This window comes from Oncorhynchus mykiss, chromosome 6, assembly GCF_057628025.1.
Source record: "Oncorhynchus mykiss isolate SJ-2025 chromosome 6, ASM5762802v1, whole genome shotgun sequence".
NCBI lineage: Eukaryota > Metazoa > Chordata > Actinopteri > Salmoniformes > Salmonidae > Oncorhynchus > Oncorhynchus mykiss.
In genome coordinates this window covers 19,750,095-19,775,761 of record NC_143027.1, presented here as the reverse complement: position 1 = coordinate 19,775,761, position 25,667 = coordinate 19,750,095, and the positions used below count along the sequence as shown (strand labels likewise).

Here is a 25,667-nt window from a genome sequence, read left to right as displayed (position 1 = left end):
AGTGCTTATAGGTGACACCTTTTATTAATGTTAAAACCTTGTAATAATTCAAAATACTTTCAATTAGACAAAATAGCACTGAAAAGATATAAATAGTCCGTTTGTACTTCAAACAGCCGTTCAATTACTCATTGTAAGCAACAAAATAGTCAAATATAATCAATCAAAACAATTGCAGTGCAATTAAATTGAAGTGATTTAATAATGATCAAATATAAAAAATAACTAATTTGAGAACCTGTGATGTAAATGTTACTCATCATGTTCCATCAATACAAACATGTTGTAACAGGTATTCCACTCCTGTCAGATATTTTTAGTTGTAATAAATTAAGAGATGAAAAAAAACTGGTTCTCTGCCATTTACATCAACTTGAAAGGTGCCTCTATGTCTCTTAAAATGCATATGATTCATAGAGATGACTCTTTTGCAAATGTTTCAAATAACTCCATCTTGTGGAATTCAGTTGTCTAACCGTTCTCTTCTAGCCTACAATGTACAGTATTATGTAGTCTTACATGTTGTGCAGACTATTCTCTGCTGTTTTCAGATGATCATTCTAAACGATTACTCTGGTTAGTCTAGTCTGGTGCTTCGAAATCATGAATGAACGTCCAAACAATGTAGGAAGTATAGATCCAACGATCGGTAGTTTACCATATCTGGCTACCCGAGACTAGCAGGTGTCAGATCCATGCAACAAAATGCTGCTGCCAGAAGAATGAAAGGAACGTGCAATGCCATTACCAGACATGCTTGATGTTTTCTTGCTGAAAAGGCTGATCTTGATGTGTTCTAATTTCAACATTGGTTTACTGCTTGGGATGAAGGACTCCTTAAACAGGGTCACAGCCCCCTCTGGTGCCCAGTTTTGAGTTTTGCACTGAGTAGATTTAATCCAAGGGAAATAATGATGAGGCTGGGCCTATGAAACAATCTGTTACATTAGAGGAATTGTTTTGGCTTTCCTTCAGCCATTCCACACACCTTGCTGGCATTAGAGTGCATGTATGACTATGTGTATGTGTTAACACTTTGTTCATACCTTTACACTGTAGGCCACAATGACACTAAGCCTGGATGACTGGGGATAGGACAACAAGTAAATAGATAGACACATGATGAGTCTACATTTAATCAAATTTCTCATCTTCCCTGTTACTCAGGCCCTGTAGGTAATCGATTTTACTGCCCTGATTTTGACCCCTGAAATCTATTGAGTCAATATTACTTGACTGTCAATGTGCATGGATTTTAAACCAGGGACATGCATTATACATAATAGAGCCCTATTATGTCTAGAAATTCAACCTGCACAATGCTCATTGTCTCTATCCATTGATAAAGTCATTCCCAGCTGACTGGTGTCCATGTGTTTTACTATAGTCACTACTGCTGTAATTTAGTTCAGAAGACACTCTCCCCCCCTCCAATGCTCTGACACAGGGCAAAATGTTTAGTGGCCCCCCTCTTGACAGTGGAGATAATTTTAGTCATTTTACATTTCATTTTCTACAAATTTTGCCATGTGGCGGAGAGAAAATGTAGCACATTTATAACACATTTCATTCATTCTACTGATTTTGCCATGGGGCAGCAATAACTTTTTGCAGTTTTTAAGTACGTTTTCTGCCGTTCTACACATTTTGGCATGACACGGAGATAAAATGTTGCAATTTTATAACATATTTCATACAATTCTACTCATTTTGCCATGCGGCAGAGAGACATTTTTGCAATTTAAATCTAATTTCCTGCAACTCTACCCATTTTGCCATGATTTATGAAATGTTAATGATATCTGAGTGAGCGTGACTAACAAAATCAATTTGGGCCCCTGGGCACTGTTTAGATAACTGGCTAGACTAACTTATCAATGTAAAAATTGTTAGCTGACATGGCTAATTGAATGACTGTCAGTGAATGACAAAACAAGAAAACAATAACTGCTGATGCACAACCAAATTTCGAACTTACACCGTGTGTATTCTTCTATTCTATCTCTCAACAGTAAGTTGAGACCTCAACTGAGTTCCCAGACTGAGTTTTGTTGGGGGGGTGGGGGGCCCCCGGAAGCGACCGCTTATGTCGCTTATGCATGCTTGGACAGTCTGGTGGACCAAAACTTCAAACGTGGCCTTCATTATCCCAACAGAAAGATCAGGAAAAAGTTATAATCCATAGCCATTGGCTTTATTTGTAATCAATCACCTCCATCTGAGCACTTCCCACCTCCGTCTTGCTAGCGTCGCACAAGTTTTTTGAATAGGAGACACAACGCCCAGTCGTGTGATTCTCTAAGATCAAAAATGTTTTTGTAGTTTTTATTTTTTACTACCACATTGGCCAGATTTGAGTCGGTGGTGTTTCAGGCTTATATGCGGTATGTACAATTACCCTGGGGATGAGGTTACTACTGCTGCTACTGTTGTAGCATGCAGTGCTATTTCAGTGGTGGAAAGACAGAGTGCTATTTCAGTGGTGGAAAGACTGAACGCTATTTCAGTGGTGGAAAGACTGAATGCTATTTCAGTGGTGGAAAGACTGAATGCTATTTCAGTGGTGGAAAGACAGAGCGCTATTTCAGTGGTGGAAAGACAGAGCGCTATTTCAGTGGTGAAAAGACTGAATGCTATTTCAGTGGTGGAAAGACAGAGCGCTATTTCAGTGGTGGAAAGACAGAGCGCTATTTCAGTGGTGGAAAGACAGAGCGCTATTTCAGTGGTGAAAAGACTGAACGCTATTTCAGTGGTGGAAAGACAGAGTGCTATTTCAGTGGTGGAAAGACAGAGTGCTATTTCAGTGGTGGAAAGACTGAACGCTATTTCAGTGGTGGAAAGACAGAGTGCTATTTCAGTGGTGGAAAGACAGAGCGCTATTTCAGTGGTGGAAAGACAGAGTGCTATTTCAGTGGTGGAAAGACAGAGTGCTATTTCAGTGGTGGAAAGACAGAGTGCTATTTCAGTGGTGGAAAGACTGAACGCTATTTCAGTGGTGGAAAGACTGAACGCTATTTCAGTGGTGGAAAGACAGAGTGCTATTTCAGTGGTGGAAAGACAGAGCGCTATTTCAGTGGTGGAAAGACAGAGCGCTATTTCAGTGGTGGAAAGACAGAGCGCTATTTCAGTGGTGGAAAGACAGAGCGCTATTTCAGTGGTGGAAAGACAGAGCGCTATTTCAGTGGTGGAAAGACAGAGCGCTATTTCAGTGGTGGAAAGAGAGTGCTATTTCAGTGGTGGAAAGACAGAGTGCTATTTCAGTGGTGGAAAGACAGAGTGCTATTTCAGTGGTGGAAAGACAGAGTGCTATTTCAGTGGTGGAAGCACAGAAGTGTAGAGTCATATCCATGAGTATGGGCAGTTTAAGGGCAAAGAGGAAACTAGGGAACCTGAGGAAATTTTGGTTGAGGTGACAATTCTGACCTCCAGTCTTATATTGTCAGGTGGCCAAGTTTATTATTTTCTAAAGACTGACTAAACTGTCCTATCAGAGATGTCATTTTTATACTTTCTATTTGGGCTACACCAGTGTTCTGTGACGTGATGCATTACAGTAACAATGTGTTGACTTGACTAAAAAGATGGTAGACAGACACGGCACATACCCTCCATCACCAAACATACAACAAGAGTCAGCTTCAGGAGGAGGTAAGAACTACCCTAGCTTCATAGCACTTTGTTTTACACTGGTAGGAGCCCTCCCCATGACCCTTGCCTTTACCCCTGGCTGGCCCTATGGTCCTGTATAGTAACAGAGTGTGCCCTGTCCCTGTCCTGTTTTCTTCATCATTGTCACGTGTAGTTGTGTCTACTGTCGAAGCTGCTGAACGCAGAGGGGGTGGTCAGCTTTCTCATGGAAAGGCTGTCTGTCTTGGTGTCGGGCCGTGCCCCTGACTTGCTCCTCAGGAAGGGGTTCCTGGGTCCCCCCAGAACCCCACGGTCTGCACCCCTCTCCATCCTCTCACTGACCGACAGGCTTTTTCTGTGTGAAGGAGGGGCCAATGATGGGTGGGAGGAGTCATCTGAGGAGCAGCTGTTAGCTCGTTCCAGCCTGGAGAAGGGTGAGCAGAATGGGGTCCCACTCGCCCCTCTTAAGCCCCTCCCCATGCGATGGGGCTCGGGGGCCGGGGCCAGGTCCTCTGGGTCTTCAGGGTCTGACTCTGTGTGGCTGAGCTCGGCCTCGCGCTCTGGGTGGGAGGAGCCCAAGTCCGGGGGCTTATTGAAGGGGAATGAGGTGGAGCCTCCGGGGGAGTGGGAGCGCTCTGCGGTGGAGTAAGGGGCGGAGACACACCTGGTGTCTATGCAGTCGGTGATGCTGGTGTACTCAGCCGCTTTCACCTGAACCCCTGCCCCTAGGCCTCCGTAGCAGCCTCGCGGTGTAAACATGAGGCTGTGAGATTTGACCAGCTGAGTCTCTTCTAGGTAGCCCCTGCCGCCAGTGGACAGGTAACGGCTGCTCTTGGAGCGCTCCAGTGGCCCCGCTGACGGGGGTGGGGAGGGGTCCAGGTCCCAGGTCGGCATGGTGTTATCTGGGAGAAGGTGGGCGGAGCATAGCGACAGGTCTGCAGCCGCGCTGTCCTCGAACACTGCACCACCCTCCGAGTGTCTGTCGCCCAATCCGCTGCCTCCGCTGTAGTCCCTCCCGCTCGACAGCACCGCCTCCATAATCTCAGAATGGAGCGAAGAGTCGTGCCGGAGGGGAGGGCCCATCCTCAGCGGGTCCGAGAAGACCTCGGCTGGCCCCGCCTCCTCGGATGCCGACACATAGATGTCGATGCAGGAAGAGGGGCGGTGCTGCTGGGAGATGGACAGCGTGGCCAGTGGGAGGGGCTTAGACTCCTTGGGGGCGGTACCCGAGGCCACCGACTGTGAGCTATTGGCTCGGTGCAGGCTGAAGGAGCGCTCCTTGAGGAAACGGTCGGCCCTTTCGGCCCTGTCGGCCCCAGCTCGCTCAAGACCTCCGCCCACGTAGAAGGAGTGACTGCGTGTGCGAGTGGCCAGGCCGGTGGGGGAAGGCGGAGACATGGAGCCCTCTGCACCCTCATTGAGCCGGTAGGAGTTCCCCTCTTGGCTGTTGAAGCTGCTTTGGCGCAGGATGTAAGCCGCATCTGGGCACTCACCCTGACGCAGCATGTAGGCCGAGTCTGTGCAGTCCGAGGAGGTGCGTGAGCGGGCCTTGTTGACCTCCCCCCGCTCCACCCCCGTGACTCGCTCAAGAGCCACAGCGATCCGACCAATCAGCTCCTCCATCTGGGCCAGCCGTATGTCCACGGTCTGCAGAGATGACTTCATGAAGTGTTCTCTCTCATTCACCTCCTCCAGGCGCATGGCCATGTTCTCCACTCTGAAACGGACAGAGAAAAAGGAGATAAAGAGAGAGAGATGGATGGAAAATAAGGGAGAGGGAGAGAGAGAGACACACACACAGAGAGATAGAGAGTGAGGAGATACAGTATGTTGCACTTAAGTATGACAGGATTATGTTTGCCCATGCCCAACCTCTCTGATGTCACTCGGATCCTCTCGTCATTTGAGGAGTTGAAGCGGTCATCCTTCTCGCGGAAGTACTCCTCGATGCACTGCTCCTCAAAGTCATGCACTTTCTTTAGCTCGTCTTCAGTGATGAAGAGCTCTGTGATGGAAGGATGAAGAAAAGCAACATGAAGTGTAAAAGGAAAGAAGGAAGGATACATTTCTAAAGGCCTAGGCCATGTACTCACTCAGCCCATAGTCTCTCTCGTCATCGTCGTGCTTACGCCAGCGACAGCACAGGTGCTTGAGGACCATGGTCATGTGACTGAAGATGATGAGGGGAGGGGGGAGGATGGGCCGCTCGTAGAAGGTCATGATGAGCTGGTACCTCTGGAACTTCCACACCTGGTTGGAGATGGACTTCACCTCAAAGAAGGTGTTGCTATGACAACAGACAGTAACAACCAAAATGTCAAACCAACCCTATGCAGATGGAATATGCACTGAACAAAAATATAAACTCAACATGTAAAACGTTGGTCCCATGTTTAATGAGCTGAAATAAAAGATCACAGAAATTTTCTAGGCGCACAAAAAGCTTATTTCTCTCAAATGTTTTGCACACATTTGTTTACATCCCTGTTAGTGAGCATTTCTCATTTGCCAAGATAGTACACCCACTTGCCTGGTGTGCCATATCAAGAAGCTGATTAAACAGCATGGTCATTACACAGGAGCACCTTGTGCTGGGGACAATAAAATACCTCTCTAAAATGTACAGTTTTGTCACACAACACAATGCCACAGATGTCTCAAGTTTTGAGGGACTGTGCAATTGGCATGCTGACTGCAGGAATTTCCACCAGAGCTGTTGCCAGAGAATGTAATGTTCATTTATCTACCATAAGCCCCCTCCAACATTGTTTTAGAGACTTTGGCAGTAACTCCAACTGGCCTCACAACCACAGACCACGTGTATGGAGTGGTGTGGGCCAGCGGTTTGCTGATGTCAACGTTGTGAACAGAGTGCCCCATGGTGGCGGTGGGGTATGGTATGGGCAGGCATAAGCTACGGACAATGAACACAATTGCATTTTATCGGTGGCAATTTGAATGCACAGAGATACTGTGATGAGATCCTGAGGCCCATTGTGAGGCCCATTTTTTTTAAGGTATCTGACCAACAGATGCATATCTGTATTCCCAGTCATGTGAAATCCATAGATTAGGACCTAATTAATTTATTCCCATTGACTGATTTCCTGATATGAACTGTAACTCAGTAAAATCTTAAACATTTTAGCATGTTGAGTTTATAATTTTGTTCAGTGTAGTTTTGAAACACTTACCCTTTAATCATCCATCCACTCATTCATTCATCCTTCTGTCCACCGATCTGCTAGTGCTACTACCGTCACCACAACTTCTACCACTACAGCCACTACTACGACTATGCCTGCTACTACTTCTACTACTAAACTCACCGCAATCTTCCTACATTTACAGTTGAAAGAAAATGCCAGTAAAACAGAGGTGTATTCACAGTATATTTCTTACACTTAATCTCTATCTGTACTGGAACTGTCCTCTCATACGCAATGTTTGGTAATTAGTAAAGTAATCACTTGTTAAGCTATGTAAACAAACAAGGATCACAGATGGAAATAAGTTAGGTGGCTAACTAACCCTGGTGATGTACAAGTATGCTGTGCATGGGCCCTGGTAAACAGAGTGGGTGTGGGAGAGTAAAATAAACCCATCCTATGCACATTTTTGGCCGTGTCCAGAAATAACAACTTTGAGAGACCCTACCTCCCCGCAATTGTGGAGGTCTGACAGGATTGGGCAGGTGTAAGCAATATGGGGAAAATTCCTCCTGGCCTAAACCAATCAATTTGCTTAAACCTATCAAATCCTCTCAGATCTCCACAAGTGTCTGGAGGGTAAGGGCTTGGGGTGGTCTCTGGACAAGGCAATGGTATGTATAACTGAGTGGGCGTAAGGAAAGTGTAGGTCTATAGAGCGAGTGAGAGAGAGAGAGAACGTACTTGAAAACAGCGATGAGCAGGTTGACCAGCAGGATGTTGGCCACCAGAAGGTAGCAGGCCATGATGGCAGGAACGATCCAGGCTCCCGTCTTACAGGGCGGCAGAGCCACAACATGCCCGTCCTCTGTGGTGATATTCTGGCCACATGGAGCTAAGCACAATGACACAACCACAGGGTCAGAATGACACAACAACAGGGTCAGGGTGACACACAAGGTGTCACAGATTGTGTCACAAGACAAATTCTCTTAAAGCTACCCCGTTTATTTTGTCATATGACAAAACAAAAGAGTAGCCAGCCTAAAGAGAGTTTCTCCGACAAACATTATTAATTAAGACAAACATATTGTAAAAGCCAGTTGTGTGTCAAAACAAATTCTCATACAGACAACGACTAGACAGGCAAGCCAACATAAAACGAACATAAAATCAAATGAAAGAAAGATGTCAACATACAACACAAACAAGGTACATACGAGCAAACCCAGGCATTCCCACCAAACAGACAATCACTACGCTGACATCTAAAATAAATAAACCAACAAATAAACAGAACAACAAATACTTCAAGTTTAGCAAACAAGCAAGAGGCATAATATACTGAATATATGCATCTTTTTTGTAGGGGATAGGAAGGAGTGAGCTCTAGAATGGAAAGGTGTTATGTGCTGAAATGTGTATCTCACAATATATTCTAAAATATATTGTCAATAACTTGCATTCCCAATATATTTAAACATGGCATGATGTTTAAAATATATTGTCACGTATGCGTGCCATAGCCTAGCTGAATAATGACTATACTACAGATCAATTGAAATGTATTTAAGATACATTGACATGTATTTAAGATACATCATATGTTTTTTCCATCAGTGATGGTTCAGTTGCTGTGGCTTATAATGGGGACACTCAGCACTTTCACTTTGGATGCTCATTCGTTTGTTTGCCTATGAATCATTATATTCATACTCATCTCTGGATTTCAATTGATCACACAAGGCAGCCCAAAGGTAGAGAACTGAAGTAATTTGCTATCTCTCTATCTCACAATTTTACACTCAAATAAATTGGGTTAAAAACTCTGACAACTGAACCACGTGAAAAAACAGATTGCAGATGATGACAGGGTATGATATGTTTGTCTGTGTGTGTGCATGTGTGTGTGTGTGTGTGTGTGTGTGTGTGTGTGTGTGTGTATACGAATCTGCACGTGTTTGAGTGTGTGTGTTTGTGTATGTTTGGCTGTATTTGCAAGTGTGCACAAGTATTTGCACATCCATGAGAGTATGGTTGAGAGTGCATTATTGTGAGTTTGTGTGTCTAGATGACATTGTAGTGATGTTACAATCATGTTTTAGTGATAGCAGAGCTGGCATTGGGGGATGGCAATAATGACTGGGTTTACCTGGCAGGCTTACTTTTCCAAAATCAAACAAAATAGTGAAAATGTCAAAGTAGCATGTCTGTAGCAATCCTAGTTCCCTTTCAGATTTAGTAATGTCATCAAAATAAACAAATTAATAAACAAAAATAAACCAAACAAGAGTGCTACTGCCATGAAACACAGTTATTGACCTGTCACTATGTCGTGCTGCATGCTTAACCATAGAGATGGTAAAGAGGACACGCCTCCTATCTTTGCCATTGATAGCTTCTGCGACAGCATGGGCATCACCACTGAGGGATATCTCATAGAGATAGATAGAGGACTCATCTTTATATATGGGCCATTAAAGCATCTGTGACAGCATGGGCATTGCCACTGAGGGCTATCTCGTAGAGATAGATAGAGGACTCATCTTTATATCTGCGCCATTATAGCATCCGTGACAGCATGGGCATCACCACTGAGGGCTATCTCATAGAGATAGATAGAGGACTCATCTTTATATCTGGGCCATTATAGCATCTGTGACAGCTTGGGCATCGCCACTGAGGGCTATCTCATAGAGATAGATCGAGGACTCATCTTTATATCTGGGCCATTATAGCATCTGTGACAGCATGGGCATCGCCACTGAGGGCTATCTCCATCTCTTCTACTTCTATGAGTTCATTGGCGGTCCATAAAAAAAAGCTGCATACTGCCACCTACTGTGCAGCAGTGTATATAATCTGAACAAGCATAAAGTGTAGGTTGGGGATTTACTGCCAGCTGAAGTGCTGAAATATTTGCTCAGGAGTATAATTAATTGCCTGATCCCTCCTGCTGACCGGTATGGAATTCTTCCCTCCACAACCCATAGAAAGTCCCACCCAGTTGACTACACTAAAATGGGGAAAACCTTCAATGACGCTGCCCATGCTAAAACAGGCTTTGTGAAAAGTGTACCTTCTATCCATCTCTATGTGCATATCTGACTCAATAGCAGCCCCTAGATGAGGGTGCAGTGATGGTATGGCAGTGAGGCTGGAATGGTGTAGGGAGGGGACGGGACGGGGGTGGGTCTAATTATCGATTTACTGGCATTCTGATTGAACATAGCAATGTTGGTATGGACCATTATTACGCCAGGTTCCATGAGCTCGAAACTGATTTTCGATCATCCAGAGTTTTGAATTCAGCCTGTGCTTTAGCTTCCTACTATGTACATCTGAAACAAAGAATGACAGCATTATTTCAGATCTCCAGCTTTGGGCTAGTCCTTCCATTCTATACACTCTCACACACGCACACACACGCACTCCCTCAAAACAGATGGTGCATTCAGAGAGCAGTCATGTTCCTTATTTGAGTCGATTACTAAATTACTAAGAAATGTTACCTGCTGTTAGACATCACCTGACCTCATCACTAAGATAAGGTGAGCTGTTAGTGATCTGTCCTCTGCTGTTGTCAGAAAATATCATATGGGTATTTTTTACCGCAATTTAAAATTTGCATGACCAGTGTGAATAAGAACCAATCCGGCCACCAATGTCTTTCGTTGCACTAATATTGTTCCCCTTGAAACGAGGGGGAACTGAGAGGTTCCAAGTGCATGGCATTTAAGCACCTGGATGACTTCAGCTAGTCTCCTGAGTGTGTGTGTATGTGTTGGAGGGGTGGGCAGCCTTACACTCCGAGCTCGACTCTACACCACTCCACCACCCTTTCCCCCTCACTCCCTCCCCCCACATCCACCACCCCTTGTGGGCTTACGGTCGATCTGATCAGCGAACACCTCTCCATAGATCATCCAGTAAGGCATGAAGAAGATGTTCCGAGCCAGCATCCAGGACGGGTCTTCATTGGGATTCAGGATGGCCTGCCTGGCCACTCCGAAACTCATCAACACTACCAGCATGATGATCACAAAGTACATCATGTCAATCATCTGAGAGAGAGAAGGAGTGGGAGGGAGGAGACAGAGTGTGACAAAAAGGGAGACAGGGAGAATGTTGGAACCTGATAATACTCATTCATCTTCATAGAAATCTCATTAAGTGAGCAATTAAGTAGAACATTAGACGCCAACAGACAGACAGACAGACAGACAGACAGACAGACAGACAGACAGACAGACAGACAGACAGACAGACAGACGGACAGAGAAAGACAGACGGACAGAGAAAGACAGACGGACAGACAGACATACAGACAGAGAGAAAAACAGATGGACAGACATGCAGACATACAGACAGAGAGAAAGACAGACAGGCAAACCAAAAGATAGGTTGCAACCAGATTCTCTACCCTTCTCCCGAAGGCTGCATTTGCACACTCCACATCATGGAATTCAAAGCATTGGACTGGTGTAAGCATTAGTTTGAGGGATTTTCCGCTATTGTTAAATCCATGACTGGGAGTGTGCAAGTGCACCCTGCCAATGACAGACTCCGCCCCCCTCACCATCTTGCCGATCATCATGACATAGGGGCCCAGGTATTTGTTGACGCCAAAGATGTCGAGCAGCCGGATGTACCAATAGATGATGTTAACGCAGTAGATGACCCGGCCGTAACTCATGAGGGGCGGCTCCTGGAGGCGGAGCACCATGCCCACAGAGAAGATGAGGATGGCCATGAGGTCTGTGATGTTCCAGTACTCCTGAAGCCACACCTTTACCTTCTGCAACAGCTTCCCCGGCTCCGACATCAGAATCTGGGGGAGGTAGACAAGGAGGGAGGGATGGGGGGAGAGATAGGGAAAGAGAAAGAGAGCCGTGCTGGCCTATAAAAGGTCACTGAAGAATTTGATCTACATAAATAGGTACAGGTTTGGAAATGATGACGAATGCAAATGTATGTTGTTTTAGGAGGATGACATGGAGTGCAGGGCTCTTAGTTGGATCATTTCATATGGTCACTGTCATTTAGCTCCTGTACTTTATTTGATCTTGCATTGGAAAATCTGTGTTGATTTACTAGAATGACACACTTCATAACATGCAACCCACCCACCTCTCTAACATGTGTCTGTGTTATAGACCTGCGCATGCTTGACTGTATTGAAATATCCATGAGAAATCCTGGAGTTGTATTGAGAAATCCTGGAGTTGAACCATCTCTTTGTATATGTGTGTCCTGCCCTACCTCTCTCATCTTCTCGATGCCATTGGTGAAGATGTAAGCGATGACTATCCACTCCTGCGGTGAGGGCCACAGGTCCATCTTCACCAGCACAATATAGTTGAACAGCATCAGGTATGCCACATAGGCCATCTGGGGACAAACACACAGTGTCAGGGCCTCCCGGAGCATGTGAAGAGTCTTCAGTGCACGCAGAGGGTCTTACAGACGACATAAGGTGTGGGTCATAAGTGGGTCTTAGATAGTCTTAGAAGGCATTCAAATTGTTTTAGCACAGACAAGTTAGGTACAGGCAGAACAAGTGATAGTTTGTCAAAAAACTAACTGCACAGAATCGCAGCAAACCTTCAGGGTCTCATCAAAATCTAGAGGCGATTCACGTAATGTAGTGACCTCATGAAGCCTGAGTTATGAACTAAGCTAGTTTGAATCCCTTTCCCCAACCTAACAAATGTACTATTGAACTGCAGTGAGGTAAAAAGTACAATGCAGTGTGACAAGACTGTGTTCATATTCATTTTCATGGCTGCTTTGTAGATAAGACAACTGCTGCAGGAGAGGTAATATCACAGAGGATGGTTTTGAATGCAAAGCAGATCATGATGATTCCCTGACCAAGTATCAAATCAAATCAAACTTTATTTGTCACATGCGCCGATTACAACAAGTGTAGACTTGACCTTGGAATGCTTACTTACAAGCCCTTAACCAATACTGCAGTTCAAGAACAGTTAAGAAAATAATTACCAAGTAGACTAAAATAAAAAGTTAAAATAAAAAGTAACATAATAAGAATAACAATAATGAGGCTATTTACAGGGTGCACCCGTACCGAGTCAGTGTGCAGGGGTACAGGCTAGTTCAGGTAATCTGTACATGTAGGTGGGAGCGAAGTGACTATGCATAGGTAACAAACATACAGCGAGCAGCAGCAGTGTACAAGAGGGAGGGGGGTCAACGTAAATTGTCCGGTGGCGATTTTATTAATTGTTCAGCATTCTTATGGCTTGGGGGTAGAAGCTGTTGAGGAGCCTTTTGGTCCTAGACTTGGCTCTCCGGTACCGCTTGAAGTGCGGTAGCAGAGAAAACAGTCTTGGGTGACTGGAGTCTCTGACACTGGCCTTTCCACTGACACCGCTTATTATATAGGTCCTGGATGGCAGAAAGCTTGGCCCCGGTGAGGCTGTTTACCTTCGCTTCCTTGGGCACAGGGACTATGGTGGTCTGCTTGAAACGTAGTTATTACAGACTCAGTCAGAGAGAAGCTGAAAATGTCAGTGAAGACACATACTGTAACAGTTGGTCCGCGCATGCTTTGAGTACACGTCCTGGTAATCCGTCTGGCCCAGCGGCTTTGTGAATGTTGACCTGTTTAAAAGTTTTGTTCACCTCGGCTACAGAGAGCGTTATCACACAGTCATCCAGAACAGCTGGTGCTTTTGTGCGTGCATCAGTGTTGCTTGCCTCAAAGCGAGCATAAAAGGCTTTTAGCTCGTCTGGTAGGCTCTCGTCACTGGGCAGCTCGCGTCTGGGTCTCCCTTTGTAGTCTGTAATAGTTTTCAAGCCCTGCCACATCCGTCAGAGCCGGTGTAGTAGGTTTCAGTCTTAATCCTGTATTGACGCTTTGCTTGTTTGATGGTTTGTCTGAGGGCATAGCGGGATTTCTTATAAGTGTCCTGATTAGTCTCCTGCTCCTTGAAAGCAGAAGCTCTAGACTTTAGCTCGATGCGGATGTTGCCTGAAATCCATGGCTTCTGGTTGGGGTATGTACGTACAGTATGCACTTATTGATGAAGCCAATGACTGATGTGTTGTACTCCTCAATGCCATTGGATGAATCCCGGAACATATTCCAGTCTGTGCTAGCAAAATAGTCCTGTAGTGAAGCATCCGCGTCATCTGACCACTTCCGTATATCTGTTCATAAAATGAATCCATTCATTTGATATGGGTTTTTCTGACCCATACATTTATAGGGAGGGGGAGAACAGCTTTCCTTTGAGTGTTTTTTATCTCCACGAATAAAAGATGATGCCCCCTATTGGGGAGGGCTTGTGATGTTTTCATTGGACATTGACACAGACACAGACACAGACACAGACACAGACACTACACACAGACACTGCACACAGACACCGAACACAGACACAGACAATGCACACAGACACAGACAATGCACACATACACTACACACAGACACTGCACACAGACACTGCACTCAGACACAGACACAGACACTGCACACAGACGCTGCACACAGACACATACTTCACACATACACTGACACATACACTGCACACAGACACTGACACTGACACAGACACTGAACACAGACACATACACTGCACACAGACACAGGCACTGGCACAGATACTGCACACAGACACAGATACAGACACAGACACAGACACTGAACACAGACACTGAACACAGACACAGACACAGACAATGCACACAGATACAGACACTGCCCACAGACACATATAGTGACACTGACACTGCACACATACACAGGCACAGACATCGCTCAAAGACACTGCGCACAGCCACTGACACAGACACAGACACTGGCACAGACACATACACGGACACAGACACAGACACCAACACAGAAAGAGACACGCTGTGTCACACACTGCATCTATCTACTGGGTTCTCTGTTAAAACACATTCTAATGTTCTGGTTCTAGGTAGCAACAAGCCCTGACAGCAGACTCACTGTGTGAAACCAGAACTTGACGATGGGGGCGTTGTAAAACTCGTAGATCTTACGGCCCATGGGGATGAGCCGGTGTCTATTCTGGACCTCCCCCACGCCCTTCTTACGAGACGCCTCCGTGCTTACCTTACCCAGCATGGCCTGGTGCATCACACCCAGAGAGACAGAGAGAGAGAGATAGGGATGGAGGGAGGGAGAGAGATACAAAAATACAGGAGAGAGGGAGGAAATCATGAAAGAGCATTAGAGCTGTTCATATACATAGTTGCATGAGCAGTAGCAAGCAGAGACAAACTCATTCTGAATGTGTCATGTTAGCGACATTAAGTGCTGGTGGGGATGATAACACACATGTCGCAGACAAACACTTATGGATTGAGTCTCAGATGACAGTGACGGACAGTAGAGAGAGAGCTCGAAAAAGAGAGAGAGATAGAAAAGAAGAGAGATTGAAAGAGAGAGAGAGATAGAAAATAAGAGAGATCGAAAGAGAGAGAGGGATAGAAAAGAAGAGAGAGAGAGAAAATAAGAGATAAAAGGAGAGAGAGAGATAGAGGACAGATAGGAAAAATAAATATGTCTATGTCTGAGGTCCATTTCTAGGACTCTAACATAGTTTGCCATCCATAATGGGGGAGTCAAATCCCAGAGGTTATGATCATGGATGCCCAAACTACACCACACAGTTGGGGAGTCAGTGAATGGTATTGCATTGTATTGCATGTCAAGGGATAAGGGAGAGACACCCTGCGGTGTGAAAATCACACTGCCATGCCTACGTGCTTATTTTAACTGCATATGGACTGGGAGAGTTGGCGATTACAGTGTGTTTTTTGAGGCATCTGAGGCTGACTTGCAATACAATCCCCCCTGGGTGTATTGTAGCCTAGTATATATTTGTATGAATCTGTCTGATTCATACAGTTTGTGTTCTGGGCTGCATTTGAACAATCAGAAACCAGCAGCCCACAATGGCAAGCGGAAGAGCTCATGACAGATGTAATCCTTTGAGTGTTTTGGGAAGACTCTCATCAGCATTCTCAATAAGCTCCTGATGCCAGTGAGTTTTGGTGCCGGCTGGCTGACTGAATGCAGATGACAATATGTATCGCAATGTCTATGTAGATGGACCGAGTCACCAATTGCCTGCTCTGTATTGAGAGAGAGTGTTCAAACAGTCAGGCAGTGTTTGAAATGGAACCCTACCTCCTATATTGTGCACTATTTTTTGACTAAAGCTCTATGGGCCGTGGTCAAACGTAGTGCCTATACAGGGGATAGGGGTCCATTTCGGACACAGCCACAGAATGTGCATCTGCATATACCAGGCAGATAGGCAGGCAGGCACAGTTATGTAACCTGAGCAGCTGAAGCTGCTGCCATAGATCAGATGAGACACCCTCTGTCAGCAGCATGCGGAGTGATGCGCTGTTGCCAGAGCCACAGGGGAGAGTGAGTGGCAGCAGTCGCATACGATACTGTACCTCTAGTAAGACCTTAACTAGGAAAGAAACAGAACAGAGGAAGAGAGAGATGGGGGAGGGGAGAGATAGAGAGAGTGAAAGAGAAGGGAAAGCGAGAGAGGTGGGAAGAGGGACATCCACAAGGAGCCGAGCGAGGCAAACAGACTGAGACGTTACAACTCCACAACCACGTCTTCGCCGACACGACAGGAAACGAGAAGCAGGATGGCAGGTAGGTTTTGGGGAGGGGCATTCTTACTACCCCTCCGGTTGGTCAGAATAGGGACAAGGCTTGGATGGGTGTGTAGGGACAATAACAATGGTGTGTGTTTGTTAACTGTGGGCCTATATCGCTGGCTAAGGGTGCATCCGAAATGGCGCCCTGTTTCCTATTGGGAATACTAATAGGCTTCCATTTCAGACACAGCCTGCGTGTGTATAGTCTGAAGGCGGGGCTGAGGTGGGTGCTCTCACCACGGAGTTGTACTGCGTCTCACAGTAGGATCTTACTGTGAACTCCATGTCCTCTTCTTCCTTCTCATTGGCAGGCTTCTCAGGCTCCTCCTCCTTCTCCTGCAGGTAAGTGTCCTGGTCCTGGGGCATATATGACATCTCATCCTTGTTCTTGAACTCCAGACTCAGGATGGATGGAGGCAGCAGCAGGCCCAAGATCACCTGTACAGGAGTGTGGAGTTAAACACCTGCACACAGGCAATACACACAGCAGAGATGCTTCTTCAACAGTTGTCACGTGGCCCGACGTCGGGAGAGCTATGGTCGTAACGCGTGGGTCCGGTAAAGTGTCAAACATATAGATTTTTTCATTGCTCCCAAAGCAAATGTAATACATACCTGACATACTGCAGTACATTCCTCACCTTGCAACTTTCTTTCCTGCAGTCAAATAACCAACACGCCCTCTAGTGGCCTCACGGGTGGAATGTTATTCATATTTAAAAAAAATAAAATTAAATGACATGAAAAATCCAGTGTTTCTATGTCAAACGGTTTTTGTATATTTCAGACTTCTGTGATGTGTATAAAGTGTCATATTTGGATGCAAACTCAAAATTGAACACATTCCAACTCTATATCTGACATGGAACAGGTGTCTTGTTTTTTTAAGCCCACAACCATGTGTGTGACATGTATTCTGTTGTTTCAAGGTAGATGTGTTAAAGACTACCAATAAACACTCTGTGTGACCCTGATTTAGCACCCTGCAGTAAAGGTTTAAAAGTTGCTCAACTGTCTTCTTGAACCAGTGGATCTGTATAAAAAGAGAGACACACACACACACACACACACACACACACACCACTATTCTTATCCCACAAGTCCATATTCCTGAGCTCGACACTGTGAAATTGCATAATTCTATGTCTGATGTGCAGATAGTTTGGGTACCATGAATTGACTATTTAGCAGTCTGGCTATATAGCAGTCTTTTGGCTTGGGGGTAGAAGCTGCCTTGGAGCCTGTTGGTCCGAGAGCCGATGCTCGGGTACCATTTGCCGGACAGTAGCATAGTGAACAGTCTATGACTTGGGTGGCTGGAGTCTTTGGCAATTTTTTGGGCCCGCCTCTGGTACCACCTGATATAGAGGTCCTAGATGGCAGGGAGCTCGGCCCCAGTGATGTACTGGGCTGTCCGCACCACCCTTTATAGCGCTTTGCGGTCAAGGGCGGTGACTTTACCATACCAAGCAGTGATGCACTCAGTCAAGATGCTCTCGATGGTGCAGCTGTAAAGTTTTGAGGATCTGAGGGCACATGTCGAATGTTTTCAGCCTCCTGAGGGGGAAGAGGCGCTGCCTTGCCCTCGTCACGACTGTGCGGGTGTGTGTGGACCATGTTAGGCCCTTAGGGATGTGGACACCAAGGAACCTGGCTTAGACCTGGGTAAGCACCTTGATTCCTTAAACATGTCTGACTATGACTGTGATATGCGGTTGTCTTTTATTTTTATGTGATTTATTTCACCTTTATTTAACCAGGTAGGCCAGTTGAGAACAAGTTCTCATTTGCAACTGCAACCTGGCCAAGATAAAGCAAAGCAGTGTGACACAGATAACAACACATGGAGTAAACAATAAGCAAGCCAATAACACAATAAACTAATCAATGACACAGTAGAAAAAAGAAAGTATATATACAGTGTGTGCAAAAGGCATGAGGAGGTAGGCAATAAATAGGCCATAGGAGCAAATAATTACAATTTACCAGATTAACACTGGAGTGATAAATGAGCAGATGATGATGTGCAAGTAGAGATACTGGCAAAAGAACAGAAAAGTAAATAAAATAAAAACAGTATGGGGATGAGGTAGGCAGATTGTGTGGGCTTTTTACAGATGAACTATGTACAGCTCAGCGATCGGTTAGCTGCTCAGATAGTTGATGTTTAAAGTTGGTGAGGGAAATAAAAGGCTCCAACTTCAGCGATCTTTGCAATTCGTTCCAGTCACTGGCAGCAGAGAACTGGAAGGAAAGGCGGCCAAATGAGGTGTTGGTTTTGGGGATGATCAGTGAGATATACCTGCTGGAACGTGTGCTACTGGTGGGTGTTGTTATCGTGACCAGTGAACTGAGATAAGGTGGAGTTTACCTAGCATATACTTCTAGATGACCTGGAGCCAGTGGGTCTGGCTACGAATATATAGCGAGGGCCAGCCGACTAGAGCATACAGGTCGCAGTGGTGGGTGGTATGAGGTGATTTGGTAACAAAACGGATGGCACTGTGATAGACTGCATCCAGTTTGCTTTGTAGAGTGTTGGAAGGTATTTTGTAGATGACATCGCCGAAGTCGAGGATCGGTAGGATAGTCAGTTTTACTACGGTAAGTTTGGCGGCGTGAGTGAAGGAGGCTTTGTTGCAAAATAGAAAGCCGATTCTAGATTTGATTTTTGATTGGAGATGTTTAATATGAGTCTGGAAGGAGAGTTTACAGTCTAGCCAGACAACTAGGTATTTATAGTTGTCCACATATTCTAGGCCGGAACCGTCCAGGGTGGTGATGCTAGTCAGGCGGGCGGGTGCAGGCAAGGAACGGTTGAAAAGCATGCATTTGTGTCATGTATTGTCATGTTGTGTCTTGTTCCTGTTCTTTCTCTTCACCCTGTCTCCCTCTGCTGGTCGTATTGGGTTGCCTTCTCTTCCCCTCCTTCCCCCAGCTGTTCCTTGTCTTCTCTAACTACCTCGTTCACCCTTTTCCCACCTGTTCCCTTTTTCCCTCTGATTGGGTCTCTATTTCTCTCTCTGTTCCTGCTTCTGTCTTTGTCAGATTCTCGTTTGAGTTTCTCATGCCAGAACCAAACTATCGTCTTGTTTGCTTCAACCTTGTCCTGTCGGAATCTGCCTGTTCATCTGAGTCTACGTGTGATCAGGTACCTCTGTCCTCTACAACCCAGCTAATCCCCTCTGCTGCTAGAAGAGGACTCTAACCCAGCTATTCTCCTCTGCTGCTAGAAGGGGAACTCTTCTGTGATATTCAGAAGGACTTTATGTTTCATTTGTCGCCCTCTCTGCGGGTTGTTTATTTTGCCATCATATCCATTTGAAGAGGATCTATGTCTTACCTGTGTTTCGACATTAAAGAACTCTGTTTTTGTTAAACCGCTTTTGGGTCCTCTATCACGTGCATGACACATTTGGTTTTTCTAGCATTTAAGAGCAGTTGGTGGCCATGGAAGGAGTGTTGTATGGCATTGAAGCTCGTTTAGAGGTTAGTTAGCACAGTGTCCAAGGAAGGGCCAGAATTATACAGAATGGTGTCGTCTGCGTAGAGGTGGATCAGGGAATCGCCCGCAGCAAGAGCGACATCATTGATATAAACAGAGAAATGAGTCAGCCCAAGAATTGAACCCTGTGGTACCCCCATAGAGACTGCCAGAGGTCCGGACAACATGCCCTCCGATTTGACACACTGAACTCTGTCTGCGAAGTAGTTGGTGAACCAGGCGAGGCAGTCATTAGAAAAACCACGGCTAGTGAGTCTGCCGATAAGAATACGATGATTGACAGAGTCGAAAGCCTTGGCCAGGTCGATGAAGACGGCTGCACAGTACTGTCTTTTATCGATGGTGGTTATGATATCGTTTAGTACCTTGAGCGTGGCTGAGGTGCACCCGTGACCGGCTCAGAAGCCGGATTGCACAGCGGAGAAGGTACGGTGGGATTCGAAATGGTCAGTGATCTGTTTATTAACTTGGCTTTCAAAGACGTTAGGTAGGCAGGGCAGGATGGATATAGGTCTATAACAGTTTGGGTCTAGGGTGTCACCCCCTTTGAAGAGGGGGATGACCGCGGCAGCTTTCCAATCTTTAGGGATCTCGGACGATACGAAAGAGAGGTTGAACAGGCTGGTAATAGGGGTTGTGTAACAGTATAACTTTAGACAGTCCCCTCGCCCATACCCGGGCACAAACCAGGGACCCTCTGCACACATCATCAACTGACACCCACGAAGCATCGTTACCCATCGCTCCACAAAAGCCGCGGCCCTTGCAGAGCAAGGGGAACCACTACTTCAAGGTCTCAGAGCAAGTGACGTCACCGATTGAAACACTATTTAGCCCGCACCACCGCTAACTAAGCTAGCGTTTCACATCCGTTACACTTGCAACAATGGCGGCGAATAGTTTTAGAAAGAGAGGGTCCAGATTGTCTAGCCCAGCTGATTTGTACGGGTCCAGTCTCTATTAACTACCTTAAGATTAATGCATTAACTGTAAGTTAAGAGCGATGATAAAGGACTGAAATGTAAAACTTTAAAATGTTTCAGATGAGTGAAGGAAAGGACATGTAGTGTCAAGGAAGCTGTATAAGGAAGCTGCATCAATGGATAAGGACCCAATCCATCTTCTCACCACTCTCTACCTGACTTTCTGCTTCAGACCTGTGGCAGCAGGCCAGTCGTATTCATTAGTGCACACCGTGGAAAAACAGTTTTGCAACTAAAGTACGAAAACAAGTGTTTCTCATCGGAAAAGTTTAGGTATTGCCTTCCTGTTTCAGTCCGTTTCCTACCATTTGGTGCCTGGTGAATACAACCCAGACAGAAAGGTGTGTGTGTGTGGTGGGGCTTTATGGGTCATGATGAGTGCGTGTGTAGTGCTATTTGCTGTGTGATCTACTACTCATGGTATACCATCCTGTTTGCTCTACCTTTGGTTTCTGCTCCATTGAATCTGTTTGCCAACCAGTTCTATACTACACCTGGATTCATCCTCCTTACAACCACCCACCGGTCTCCAAGCACAGCTACTCATAATAATACATGACTGTGGCCTTTCATGATCTAAGCAGCTGTATGCTATCAAACCATAGCCAACTCACTGGCTAACCTACTTGACTGGGCTGAATAATAGCACACGCCTTTACAGTGTAATTATAGGTGCGTTGTCGTAAATCAACATTGAAAGCGTTAGGGACGGTCAAGCAATGGCTCAGATATGGGATATCATTAGCCATTATTCCCATCAGGCCAAGCGGGGTAATTGCAGCATCTATTTCAGTATACACTTTCACCTCTCCGTCCGTCCGTCCGTCCGTCTCTCTCTCTCTCTCTCTCTCTCTCTCTCTCTCTCTCTCTCTCTCTCTCTCGCTCTCGCTCTCTCTCGCTCTCGCTCGCTCTTCGTCTGTTTCTCTTCGTCTATCTGTCTGTCTGCCAGCTGGTCAACTCCATTTAGACAATGCACCGTGTGACCCCTAACCCTCTGACCTTAAGTCCAGAGTTCTTGCGCATGCGCAGCCGTCCCATCCACATGTCGGTGAGCAGCATCTGGCTGCAAGTGTGGGCGATGAAGTCGCGGTGCTTGGCGGCCACAGCCAGCTGAAGGCAGGTGGCGTTACTCCAGTTCTTCAGCTCGTAGGTTAGCAGCTTCATGGCCATCTGCTCATCCTGCTTGTAAGACTGGTCCAGCAGCTCAACGGCTAGCTGGCCAAACTCACTGAAACACACATATAGGATGTCACACAGTGAATGTTTGAGGTGGACTAGGCTACATTGCAGTCGGACATATCAACATAACGTACAGATAAATGCACTGCTACACACACACACACACACACACACACACACACACACACACAAGTCAGAGGATTAGGATAAGACTTCAACAGCCAAACTCTGAGGAACAAACATACCAATATGGTCTGTACTTGACAGAAAGAGAGGTGTCAGGGCTTTGAAGAGAATGTGTGTATGTGTGTGTATGTGTGTGTGTGTGCGCCACCTGGCAGTTCTTCCCTCTAATCAACTTCCAACATTTTCATTACAGTATTTTTACTTGCGCTAGAACACACAAAGAACTAACACGGAGGTCCATCCCACACACATTCCATTAATTAAACTACATGTGTGTCATTGGCTAGAGTACCCTATACGTGTTATCATTAGCTCTATAAATGTACGGCAGTCCTATGAGATGTGTGTGTTATCTAAAGCAGGTCAGGCTGAGAAGAGGAGTGTGGATGCCTTTCCAGTCCAGACTCCCAGCTCAACTCCACATTAATCATTTAGAAGAAAACTTTCCTTGAAATAGGTGGCGCTCAGCCTAGAAAATAGACTCTGACCACTTGGTTAGCATCTATCTCAGCATGCTGAGAAGGTGTGTGCGAGGGGTTAATTTGAGGGTATGCACACGTGTGGCAAACTCTACAAATGCTTACATGTTTGTGATTGCTTGTTTGACTCTGTGTGAGTATCTGTGTTTGTTTTTAACTCTATGCGTGCCTGTCTTGTGGTCTATAGTACCTGGAGTTATGGTTGAGCTCCTGTGAGATGTCGTCCACCATGTCGTTCTCGGAGGCCTCGTGGGCCATGGCCTTACACAGCTTACAAGCCACCAGGGCTTTAGCCATGGCCTCCTCCCCGTGCTGCCAGAAGAACAGTGCCATCTTCTGTCTCTTCATCAGCACGGCCCACACCATCAACTCATGGAAGGGGAAGTGGAAGTGGTTTATCTCAGGGTCGTCCAGGTCAATGTCCACCTCCTCCTCCCGCTTCCGTGTAGTCTTCTGACGACCCCTTCGGATCGGCATGTCATCCTTACAGGACGAGAGCAGAGAAATGGATTCATGGGTTTTTGAACGTGATGCTCAGCCTTGGCACATTGAGGGAGAGAGATGGACATTAAGAGAGACTGTGATCAAGTAATATTATTCACACTGGCTATGGTCTTGGAGAGATGGATGTAGTACCATGGCCACGTATTGATAAAGGCCTATTGGTTTACACTCATGTCAGAGTGAAGGTGGAAAGTACTGACAATTGAGAACTGAGAAAGGCCTTGGTGTTTTATGTCTGTCTGCTTAGGATATTCTGACATTTATTCCAATATTTATTCTGATATTTCCTTACTACTTCCATATCTCATTAAACAGGGAGACTTCAGCTGAGTCAAGATTAATTAATTTTCGATTTTTGGATAAAGGAGTGAATTTAACTGATCTCAGCTAAACTGTGTGAAAATGAGGAAGATTAGTTTAGATTGAATAATATATTCAATTTTGATTTGTTCACAGATTGCCTTATGTATCCGACTAAAGACTTCTACTTAGAGATCTCCATGGTAATGGTATCACCATGGTAATGCCTGCTTCACTGACAGACACACAAACATGCAAGGTATCAGAATGCTGTATAAGAAATTATAACACAAGTCACGCAAAGTATTTACATTGTCATAAACCCTGTACACAACAGGATGTCATATCGGGGCATTCTGTTATTCTAACCAGGGGAAAACACCAAACTGTACAACCTGGACGTAACTAGCCAAGTCACCTGTGATACAAGTCAGTATTCGATGTCCAGCTATGTCTGAGGACGTCAGGAGATGACATGGAAACTGTTCACTTGGGGCAACAATGAGCTCTGTTACCTTCATGTAGGTTTTAGTTTTGCTAGGGCGTTGTGGACCGGGATGGCGGATGGTTGCAAGTTCGAATCCAGCGATAGAAAGTTGTTTTTGATACTTTTGTTTTAAGCCTATCCCAAACCTTAACCCTTACCTTAACCATTCAGAGTTAATGCCTAACCTTAACCATTCAGCGTTAATGCATAACCTTAACCATTCAGAGTTAATGCCTAACCTTAAGAATTTGGAGTTAATGCCTGAACTTAACCCTAACCTTAAAAATTCTGAGTCATTGCCTAAAATTAACCTTAAACACTCTGAAATACAACGTTTGGAACAACTTTGAAATTTGACGTTTGAGGAACATGGAACAACGTCTAATTCTGATGCGAGACTGTGAGAGCTGGTAGAACATAACATAGTAAACGTGAATCTGTCTCCAACCATTTAGTTTGATATGTTACGTTTTGTATGGTATATATTCATTTGTGTATGTCCATCATCCATTTGGTATATGTTACGAATTGCAATTCTTACAATATGTTAAAATTTTGCAATATGTATGATATGTTCTGAATTCCAATTTGTTGTGCCTAACATTAGCTAGGTTGCTAGGTGGTTAATGCTAACGTTAGCTAGGCTAGGGGTTAGGGTTAAGGGTTCAGGTTATGAGTTAGGTTAAAGAGATAGGGTTAGGGTTAGGGGAAGGTTTAGCTAAAATGCTAATGTTGTCTGTGATGAGATTCAAACTTGCAACATTTGGGTTGCTAGACATTTGTGTTATACACCCATTCACCCTGACCAACCACCCTCCTTTCGGTTTATGTAACCACACCAAGCGTAACATATCATACTAATTTGAGTGTCCTTGATTTACTTTTACTATGTTACGTCTAGTCTATGAGACCAGGCTGAACTGTAAATTAATCATAACGACATTGTGACCCGGAACTCACCTCCATCCCCAGCAGTTTCAGGGCTTTGGGCTGGAAAGGTAACAAAAACATGGTTATAGAGAAATCAACACCCTCAAGGGAAATGTTTCACATTTAAAATATGCACACACAAAGTGACACAAAAGGTACAAATGTACACATACTCAACAAGCCAGATGTTCAAATACAGAAGTATATGCATTAACTAAATAATACAGCTGTCCTGTTCCAGATACACAGTAACCTGTTGTAAACCAGACAGTAACCTGTTCCAGATCAACAGTAACCTATTCTAAACCAGACAGTAACCTGTTCTACACCAGACAGTAACCTGTTGTAGACCAGACAGTAACTTGTTCTAGATTAACAGTAACCTGTTGTAAACCAGACAGTAACCTGTTCCAGATCAACAGTAACCTATTCTAAACCAGACAGTAACCTGTTCTACACCAGACAGTAACCTGTTGTAGACCAGACAGTAACTTGTTCCAAATGAACAGTAACCTGTTGTAAACCAGACAGTAACCTGTTCCAGATCAACAGTAACCTATTCTAAACCAGACAGTAACCTGTTGTAAACCAGACAGTAACCTGTTGTAAACCAGACAGTAACCTGTTCTAGATTAACAGTAACCTGTTCTAGATTAACAG

The 25,667-nt window shown here is 45.2% G+C and overlaps 1 protein-coding gene across 6 annotated transcripts in view; it reads right to left on the bottom strand.

The window, feature by feature from the left end:
- Positions 1–3,637: 3,637 nt before the first annotated feature.
- Positions 3,638–25,667, bottom strand: part of LOC110525413 (transient receptor potential cation channel subfamily M member 3) — a 184,187-nt gene continuing 162,157 nt past the window's right edge. For 3 of the 6 annotated variants that reach the window (XM_036979555.2, XM_090237169.1, XM_090237170.1), the window contains 12 exons: positions 25,038–25,067; positions 22,977–23,269; positions 21,942–22,170; positions 16,692–16,892; positions 14,755–14,895; positions 12,039–12,167; positions 11,356–11,607; positions 10,666–10,840; positions 7,521–7,671; positions 5,721–5,914; positions 5,500–5,632; positions 3,638–5,344 (listed from right to left, as the gene is read on the bottom strand). In XM_036979555.2, the coding sequence (XP_036835450.1) occupies positions 3,793–5,344; positions 5,500–5,632; positions 5,721–5,914; positions 7,521–7,671; positions 10,666–10,840; positions 11,356–11,607; positions 12,039–12,167; positions 14,755–14,895; positions 16,692–16,892; positions 21,942–22,170; positions 22,977–23,269; positions 25,038–25,067 (3,480 nt within the window). In that variant the 3' untranslated portion in view covers positions 3,638–3,792. Of the gene's footprint in view, positions 5,345–5,499; positions 5,633–5,720; positions 5,915–7,520; positions 7,672–9,913; positions 10,118–10,665; positions 10,841–11,355; positions 11,608–12,038; positions 12,168–14,754; positions 14,896–16,691; positions 16,893–21,941; positions 22,171–22,976; positions 23,270–25,037; positions 25,068–25,667 lie in introns of those variants that run through there. The other 3 variants (XM_036979556.2, XM_090237171.1, XM_090237172.1) reach the window with 2 other exon arrangements.